Source organism: Pseudomyrmex gracilis, unplaced genomic scaffold, assembly GCF_002006095.1.
Source record: "Pseudomyrmex gracilis isolate BER0280 unplaced genomic scaffold, ASM200609v1 scaffold_58, whole genome shotgun sequence".
NCBI classification, from domain to species: Eukaryota; Metazoa; Arthropoda; class Insecta; order Hymenoptera; family Formicidae; genus Pseudomyrmex; species Pseudomyrmex gracilis.
Genome location: NW_018020642.1, coordinates 456,985 through 466,760, shown reverse-complemented (window position 1 = coordinate 466,760; position 9,776 = coordinate 456,985). Strand labels below are relative to the sequence as shown.

Genomic DNA, 9,776 nt, shown 5'->3' with positions numbered 1-9,776 from the left:
GAATATGTCGGTAGTCTTGCAAGAATATATCTCGTAAAGTTTTTTTATACGCGTCTATCCTCTTGTGATTTTACTTTTTCTAATAAATGTTTTAATATATCCTTAAGAGATATAAATTGCGTGGTCGGCGCTAACACAACGGATACCAAATAAACATTTAAAAAAACTGTTCCTTCGCAGATGTATATGTAGTCACATACACACACATACACGCGTGCGCTCGCGCTTATTCTCAATCGCTCCCATACGAGCACATTCGAAACTAAGTGAGCTCACGCTGTACTTCAGTTTATAATAACAATTTTTTACAATTTGCTACAGCATTTGCTTCACACGGTTCTATCCAAAAAAAAAAAAAAAGAAAAAAGTCCACGCAATGCGCCTTATTCTCCTATTTTTTTTTCTCCCTAAGTTTTACTTACTCTTCTCTTTCTCACATACATACAACAGCCCAAACAAACAAACAAACCACATACATACGACATATATACGTACTTACATACATATGCACATGCACACACATACATACATATATACATACATACACACATACCTAAGTGGCATATACCTTCGAGACATATTTAAGATCGAGAGTTGCCGAATTTCTATAGTCAGTTGCTTTATTTCGAAATAATTAGTCATTCCGATTGTATTACATAGTTTTCGAAGAAAACGGCGGTAAAAATTCGCTGATTTTACACAATATATAATACAGAAATTACGCAGAAATAAAGCGTCTAACTAAAAAAGTTAGGTAACTTCGATCTCAAAGAACGAAGGCATGTATCTCGATTAATGTTTGTTTGTACGTATGTACACACATACATANACACACGCATTCGTTCTTCCTCTCATTCTCCCATTTTCGTCCTTTCTGTGATTATAAATAGCTAGTGTTAAAAAATAGGACCTTAATATTCACACCATTTATCTCTCATTTAATGTGACCGTGTTTTTAGATTACAGATCCTAATTCTGTAATACACATATTCCTCGTGTCTATTCCCATCATCTGATTCGTCCTGTGTGTCGGCAATACCCTTTTTGTTTTTTGTTTTTTTTTGTTTTATAATACATGTTCTTATTTGCAAAGATATAAATTAATTCTGTTATATAATCCGTTACAATACATAATAGGAAGATCAATGTCACTGTCAATCAGACTTGATTTACATATTTTATATTTTATCCGCGGCGGCGGATAAAATATTCTTCCGGTTTTTTTTACTTTCTGTAATTTAATTTTCACTTAAAAGTTTATAACCTACTTCACATTGCATATCCTCCCAATCTGCATTTTTTTTATTTTTTTTCTTTTAATCTAAATTGTGTTACAAGCACTTCGGTTGTGATTTTCTGTGATATTTAGCATTTAATATATATATATATAATAATTGGAAGTAGCGTTGAGTCCTCCCGATTCCAAGCATGGAAAAAAGACGCGTATTATACTCCGGTTTCTTCTATTGAGCGATTCGACCTACTTCGCTGCTGAGACAATTTTACACAATAAACACGATAATTGGTTTTTCATAATTGTTTTCCTTTATATTTAAACTTTAACCTTGTTTATTAAATTATGTATATAATTATTTTGCATATTTCTGTGATAATAGTTAGTTTTAACTTTTGTTTTTTTTTTATATACCGTGTTTGAAATACAATTATTATTTGTTTATTCTTCCTTTTCACATTTTCACTTTTTTCCCTTACTCGTTGGTTGGAGAATTGTGAAAAGATTAGGTATATAGATCATATTTTATACACATTTCTCGGTCACAGTTCATTATTTGTCATAAAAATGTCCATTTTGCTCCAATACTTCGAGGAGTTCTGCGTTCTCCATTGTTTTTTACGACAGAAAAAAAAACACAACTGCTATTTCACATTACGAGCGTTGTATTTTTCTTTCAACGGGGAAACGCGTAGTTAAGTCTTTTTAATAGACAATAATGTAATTGATAGTATCGTCAACACTCCTCTTGCTTAGCACTAGTTGATAATTCTTCGACGCTGGAATTATCGTCGGGTTCTTGAAGGTCAGTGAAAAACGATGTAAGCGCAACTAACGAGACGCTGTGACCAGCGAGGTCTTCTTTTGCCTCGGGAGTTTTCGATTTCCACGTTAAAAATGCGTCACTTGATATAATATTGTCCATCCATAACTGGTTCATAATAGGTATAAGAGTACCTGTAACCAAGACGATACGAGTGTTAAATTTTCATTTTTTTTTGCGTCTCAAAATTTTATATAAAAATATACAAGCGAGCCTATATATTCACTTGTGCATATAGTTTAGCGTGTGCTCTTATTACTCACCTGGTGGAAACTCGATTTTCGTCATGTAATTTTGAATTGCGTAAAGACACTGTAATTCAAGCAATTCATTCGCNTCGACATATCGGTGAATTAACGTCTCGAGACTTGCAAGAGTGTCTAAGTTTAGTTTCCAAGTATTATGAACTTTTTCTGCAAACATAACAAGAATTATAAGTACAAAAAAGGAATATCGCAAAAGAGATCTATTTTAGTATAGAATTTATTTAAAAAGACGTGAATATTTGGAAAAGTGCATTATATATACCGAACGTAGTTTCTAAAATGGCAGTCATTAAATGTCGTATGAATCTTGGGTCTTNGTTCCTTTCACCAACTTTTAGCTAGAATAACAAGTTGGTTATAGAAAAGTTAGTACAACCATTTATAAGACGCAAACATATGTGTCAACTTAGAAATAAACGTACTTCTATCCAACTACAAATCTCGTCGAAAGAAGCACTCTCCTTCATAAGCTTCGTCAAATGTTCTTGAATCTTCTCTAATGGGAGTTCTTCGCTCGCGAAGACTTTGGCACTGTTATAGTCACCAGTTAGGAACTCGAGATTCTAAAAACAAAAACGGAATTGCTCATATTATATTTGACAAAAAAAAAAAAAAAAAAAAAAAAAAAAAAAAGACGAGAATATACATTTACGCAACTGTACAGTAGCTTTCGTGTAAACAATCTTTCATCGAGTAGCGGGACGAGATGTTTATGAAAGTTTTATACGTTTACAGATCATACTCACATATTCCTTGATAATTTTATCGGCATTTTCGAGTTCTGTGTCTATTAAATTATTCAAGAGCAGTCCACTTTGGTCCCATTTATCGGCAACCCATTTAGGTCCTTTATCACGGGATACTTTCGTTAAAAGTTCACCAATGAATTTGCCTACAAAGCCCTGACTTCTTAAATTTAGAAGTATACTCTTCATTTCGGACAATGGGACAGCTCCGTCTTCTATCGGATGTGCTGCAACATATCAACATACAAATAATTTCGATTTCGGAACATATAGCACGAGAACAATGCTCAATATTTCGTCAGTCCTGTTGAGCTTAAAAAAACCAGCATTGTTTCTCTATGGTTTGATATCTGATCTTCATCATAGAAGATATTTTTTTTTTCTCAAGCTGAGACTGATTTATAAAGAGAGGAAGCAAATATATATTACTTACACAGGATTTCTGCTAGATACGTCCAAATTTTCGGTATATCAATCACCAAATCGTCTACTATTTCTAGCACTTCGTCTAACCTGAAACACAATTCAAAATATACGATTTACACAGCAGTTTTAGCGAAAAGTTAATAGAGCACGAATAAGCAAAAATAAAGCATCAGTATCCTTTTGGCAAACATAACACAAAAGATAGATTTTTATCCTTTCCTCTGTATATATATTAGATATCATCATTAAGTATCCACCTGTCTTGATCGACTTGTTTTGTTCTCTTTTATGTATAATAATAATAAAATAAAATAATTTATGAGAAAGTTGTACGAACAAAGAAATATAACTTACCCGCTCTTGAAACATTGCAGAGGTAGAATATTTCGTCTAAGCAAGTGAGACAGAAGTTTTGAGACCAGTTCTCGCTCAGTAGGCATTTTTTCGAGAACGTGATTAATACATTCTCGAGTGAACTTGCCGAAAGTCGCATTATCGAACTTCTGTTGAATCTCCAATCCAGTATTCTACAAGAGAAATATCACAATTATATATATTTATATATCAAATTTAAACAAACGTTTTTGACTAATTTTAGAATTTCTTAAAAATTGTCCTCTTTATGGCAAATGTGAATATAGCGTGATACAACATTATCACGAGAAACCACAAAGAAGGTATTGCATATTATTGCACGCCAATGACTCAAGCATCTCCTATGGTAACAGAGATGGATCCAAGGGACGTGCATTCAAGACTGGCATTATAAATTTTGTTCTTTATTTTGTTTTTTATTTAAGAGGAAACTTACCTCAACAATAGGCTCCTCAAGATAATGTTTTAGTATCGAGTTGTACGCTTTCGTGAACTCTTGATCTGTCATTGGTGACTTGTGACTAATTGCACCAGACTGCGAGACAGACTTCATCACAGGCGGAGGCATCGACACGTTTCGACTTTGGGAACTGTCCAATAATGAATGACTTTCTCTACTCGATGCTCCCAACTGATGAGTACCATTACGAGAACCTCTACCATCTGTCAAAAAAATATTTTTTTTCTTCAGAATTACATGTACCAAAACATTATCTATCTGTCAAAGGACTTAAGAACAATAATTTATCTTTAGCATAAATTTGATTTTTTTTTGCAACAAACAATTAAGTGGTTAATTAAAGAGTAAAAAGTGACCTCAAGTCGGACAGGTAATACATCATTATATACACATTTTAAATTGAAAGAAAGAGAACATACCGTAAGACTTGTAGTCACGACCACATTCTCTCGGACCCGTTGATCTTGATCTGAAAAATAAGAAGAAACATAAAACTAGCTGTTCGAGACGTATCTCTAAAAGTTGTAACGTGAGGTTACAGATGTCAGGATATTGTTTTAAATCATGAAAGTTTAAGAAGATTTCAGAAACTCTAGTCTGTACTTGTATCATCATTGACTAAATCGTAAAAAAAATCGACCGAGTCATAAAACATATGACTCAAAGCAACGTGGTGAAAAAATACCCAACTTACCCAGAAAGTGGGAGAGGCGGCATCCTTTTATCTTGGTCCAGGTTAGACATATTTTCTAAACATGCGAATTTATTAGAACTTATTGTCTTATTAGAACTACTGGACGGGGTGGTAGCCCTCCACAAGTAAGATGCTCTGTTGCCAAGTTGCATATCGTCCATTGGTGGCTGTATCGAAAAGAAAAAAACAAAATATTAAAACTACTTAAAATGTTTTTCAACATTAGTGTAACGCAATATCAGTGTGTGTTGGAACTCGACAGCATGTAAAAAATATATTGCGTTAACAGAATGAGAAAATATCTAGAATGTTGTGCCACTACCAAACAAAAAGATCCGGATTATCTAGAATATATTTAGTACGTTTGAAGTTAAACTAGATGCGCGATAAGGAAATTTGTGACGAAAAAAATAAAAAATCTTGATTCTACTTACTGGTTTATTCTTTAGTTTAGCTGTTTCAACTGAATATGTCGTTGGACGAACTCTTCCTACTGGTTGACTCCAACCATCGTCAGTAGGACCGCCTAATCCTAAGCGTGCAAAATTATTGTATTAATAATAACACACATACGCACAATAAAGAGCATAATGTTTTTAACTCAATTATTCGAAATTGTACTCACGATTTCGTTTCCTATCATTATTACGGTCATCTTTTCGCGGAGTGCTCAACGGAGCACTGTTGACTTGCATGTCGAGTCTTTCCGATTCAGCTTCTTTCTGAATCTGATCAATTGTCTTAGGATTGCCCTCATTTCTTCGAGGGATCCATCTGCTTGCTCGCAGTTCTATGACATCTTGAAGCATAAATCTAATCCTCGAGCTAATTTTACTATGACCTTTCCGAGCAACGATATCTTGCATTCTACTGAAATATTCCTGCATGTCCTGGAAAAGAAAGTTAAAAATAAACAAACTTTGAAAAAAAAATAAAAAAAATAAAAAAAATTATATTGTCATGCATATCGCGCAGCGTAAATGAATCGAATAATGATTGTATCAATTAAATCCAATCAGCAACACTTTACCTCGGCGCTTCCTTTGCAGTCCAAGTCTTTTCCAATTGTCGTTAACAATTTGCACAGACATTCCAAGTTGTCCTCATCATTTTGATCTAATAAATGACGTATACACCGGTGCATAATTTTTGTAGTTAAAATTTGTTGTTTATACAGTTCTCCAATAAATCTGTGAACGATAAGAAGAAGAGATAATTAAAAAAATCTTTTTTTACAACTGGATATATCTTCAGATATTTCTTCGAAGCACGTTCAGTAAACAGTCATCTTATATAGAACGATTTGCTCACCTGATATTTCCTACAGACTTAACTCGTATCCGACGCTCCTCCTCTTCGAGTGCCAGCTGCAATTCCTTTTTCTTTTCCTAATAAACACGTGCGAGAAATAAATTATAGAGCGGTACAAAGAAATATCACATTAATATATAGAGATATATCACATTAAAAATTATAAATGTATATAACTTAAAATATACAAATACGCTTACGGGGTCAGTGCATTCTTCTATTTCTTTTAATCTTTTATTTCTTGCTACGTCGTCAATCGGGTTCTTTTCAAATTCTTTTTGGCAGCGCGTTATGATAAGCTTCTTAAAGCTGATCGAGCTGTCTTGATTATCGGGTCCCGCGACTTCCATCATCGCAAGTTCTTTGCACATAAGGGCGTATTCAACAGAGAAGCTCGGTTCATCAACCGCTTTCTCAAACACCAGATTGATGACACCTTGCAGCCGTTCTTGCGTATCAATAGGCAAACTTTTCACCTGTTCTATGAGTGTCTGGAATTTCTGAGGAGTCAATTTATTGAGAACACTGCGAACGCGCTTATAAAGGGCTTCTGATTTTGCCTCCTCTTCGGTCAGACTAATTTGTTTTAGTCTGGAAGGCTTCCATGCATTTTCCGTCTCTCTAAGTTTTACATCTTCTCTGAGAGACAACGACATGTGAATGACATTTGGCTTGTTTGGTTTGACTTTTCCTTTTTCGCTTCCTCGACCTGTCGTGCGCTGTAAAACAAGATACATGTCTCAGATTAATATCGCGTCTCAGACTCTATAGATCTAACTCGACATAGCAAAAAATATCAATCAGAAAATGCATGTTTTTCCTCAACAGAGTTCGGACCACTACTTTCTTTACTCGACATCATGTATTTCATGTTTATTTTTCTTTTTTGAGTCGCGTGATATATAATTGTCTTGCACGTGTTTATGCAAAGACTTACCGGCCGAACACTTATCGCAGTTTTGGCAAAGCCGGGCAGCAATGCGTCATGTCTAGTCAGATTTGTTTCTTTGAACGCTCTCAAATCCATGGAACTGCCGTGTGTATTCTGTAAAACAAAAAATTATACATTACCGTCCAAATAACGAAGAAGCATTATCAAATGCAATTCAACGCACCTGTAGACTGTCCTTCAGAACAGCTTGGAGATTCGGCAAATTAGGCGGCTTCAGCTTGCTGTTGGGATCAAACTGCAATTTCATCAGGAAGTCCCTGTCGTAAATTTTTTTCCCACTGGTGTTTATGGGACTCCATTGATCCTCTTTGTAGATGTATTTTAATTGAGGCTGCCTAGGCGTCATTTCCATGGACGCGTTACTACTGCTGCTAGGAGTCTCGACTTCTTGCTTTTTCTCGTCAACCACCGTCGACGATGTTATTGTCGCCGGCTTGTTGTCGTCGTTGGATGTGTGGAGCGCCGAGACCTTGTAATTTTCTTCATTTTTCTGCGCGACCAGCGCCTCCAAGTTAATATCCTCCTTGACTTTTGCATGATCGACGACGTCATTAGGAACTGGAGGATGCGCGTTGCATATGTTCGTCGATTTTATATTATCCTCTATTTTCGGTAATTCCTTCAACGCTTCCTTGTTAACTGGAGGCTTATCAGCGGCGTGTAAAACTGGCGCGCTTTCCTTCGGCACCTCGGCTGGTGCGTGTTTGTTCTCGCTTTTTGCAAGAAGGATCTCCTTTTCCTTCTTTGACTCATGGTTGTCCTTTTCCTTTAATTCCTTGGTGGTCGCGTCTCTGGTCAGCTCCTTGTTGGTGTCCTTCGGAGCAAGAACGTGTTGCTCCTTGCTGTCTTGCTTGGGCTCCACCGCGGTCTTCGACGCCGGATTTACATAAGCGTCCATATCGGTGCCTTCCTTCTCGGCACCCTTGCGATTGAGATCGCGTGGTTTCAATTTGTTCTTACTTTTTTGTTTCTGCATGCTGTTGCTATTTTTGCCTAAAATAAACAGAGAGAAAACACACGTAATACGATAATACACAAAAGTGAGATACATCTTCGACGTTTACTTTCGAAAAAGACAACAATTTCATAAATCCGTGACGCAAGCAATAAACAATTTATCTATTGTCAGTCGAAATTCCTGTGTTTAAAAGAGAAAAAGAGAAGAAAAAAACATTAATTTAACATGGTGTAAAAGCCTGGGGGAACTTTATTTCCTTTCTTCTCGGTTGTTAGGAGACTTTTTTTTTTTTTTTGGTTTTAACAAAGGTGGCGAAAACTCGAGCAACTACGTTTTTTTTGTCGCAATATGTAAGAGCGGGGGAGGATAACTTTCGTGTTACATCTATCTGAATATTCGTCACATCGAGGATTCATCGACACATCGAGTGATCGTTTTGCGTGTGTACCGTGATCTCGGGATCCTCGCCGATTACGGCTCTTGGATCTTGCGCTGCTGCTGGCACGGCCGCCGCGGCCAGCGTTCGTTCTTCGATCGCTCATGTTTCTTTTTCTCGCGTGTACACGTGCGCGTACACACTCTCTCTCACATCTTCGAGGATAGGATCTCGAGTTTCGAGATGTTGCCGCGCGCGCGACACACACTCTGATTCAGTATTTATTTATAAACCTGCCAAATCGCTGCCAAACGCGGCGTAGATGCGACACAACGAAAACGCGACGACGACGACGAGACGAGGAGCGATCGAAATACGAGAATCCGCATCCTTGACAATAACTTCGTCGACAAGGCGGAACGTTTTCGTGTATCCGGTGAGCATATGGCTCTCTCGATTGGCTTCTCGGATGGCTAACGACACTCGGAAAACGGAACCTCTGGCCGAGTCGCGAATGATCGGAATTTGGATTCGCGAAGTGTCACCGTTTATTCGCGCAATCCCGACACGACGCGACCACGACGACGAAAAGACGTTTGATAATATCGATACGATAACGAACGATTGTCGAAACAGACACTTTGAAAAATCCACGGAGGCCTGTGGGGGCTGGTCCGACGCGGCGCCCGTCGACTTTCACGCATCTATTTTAACCTGTGAACTGGCGCAAACCGACAGGCACGACACAAGATTTCTTAAATTAGTTCTGTTCGCCGGTTTGCGCCGGAGCAGGCGCACCAGGCGTCCAATTTGCGTGATCGGGACGCACAGCTACCTATAACCAAAAACTCGGCGCGTTATTAGAACCGCGCCTTAAAAGAATCTTCGTCCTGTTGATTTTATTTGCGATTCTCTTACAGCGAGAAAATTTCCAAATCGGTCGGACATCTCGAAGGTCTTTGAAATTCCCTCTCGATCGCGCGGACTTTTTCGGTCCTAATTGGCGATCGATAAATCGGCTGATCTAATCTAGGCGCTCGGGCGCGCGAACATTCACCGGGCCGTCCGATCTTGAATTCGTTTTTCGATCGCATAGCGAACTAGGTTGAGTCACACTTGAGAGCGAGAGACGGCGATCTCAAGTATCGAAAGTTC

The 9,776-nt window shown here is 37.5% G+C and overlaps 1 protein-coding gene across 5 annotated transcripts in view; it reads right to left on the bottom strand.

Moving 5' to 3' along the window:
* Nucleotides 1-1,685: 1,685 nt before the first annotated feature.
* LOC109854054 (eukaryotic translation initiation factor 4 gamma 1-like) overlaps nt 1,686-9,776 on the bottom strand; it is a 39,072-nt gene continuing 30,981 nt past the window's right edge. For all 5 annotated transcript variants that reach the window (XM_020426762.1, XM_020426763.1, XM_020426758.1 and 2 more), the window contains 17 exons: nt 7,451-8,280; nt 7,273-7,380; nt 6,536-7,054; nt 6,336-6,412; nt 6,055-6,214; nt 5,650-5,914; nt 5,459-5,556; nt 5,025-5,191; nt 4,750-4,799; nt 4,307-4,533; nt 3,850-4,022; nt 3,503-3,582; nt 3,070-3,296; nt 2,746-2,886; nt 2,586-2,661; nt 2,321-2,470; nt 1,686-2,191 (listed from right to left, as the gene is read on the bottom strand). In XM_020426762.1, coding sequence (XP_020282351.1) covers nt 1,971-2,191; nt 2,321-2,470; nt 2,586-2,661; nt 2,746-2,886; nt 3,070-3,296; nt 3,503-3,582; nt 3,850-4,022; nt 4,307-4,533; nt 4,750-4,799; nt 5,025-5,191; nt 5,459-5,556; nt 5,650-5,914; nt 6,055-6,214; nt 6,336-6,412; nt 6,536-7,054; nt 7,273-7,380; nt 7,451-8,280 — 3,569 coding nt within the window. In that variant the 3' untranslated portion in view covers nt 1,686-1,970. The remainder of the gene's footprint in view (nt 2,192-2,320; nt 2,471-2,585; nt 2,662-2,745; nt 2,887-3,069; nt 3,297-3,502; nt 3,583-3,849; nt 4,023-4,306; nt 4,534-4,749; nt 4,800-5,024; nt 5,192-5,458; nt 5,557-5,649; nt 5,915-6,054; nt 6,215-6,335; nt 6,413-6,535; nt 7,055-7,272; nt 7,381-7,450; nt 8,281-9,776) is intronic.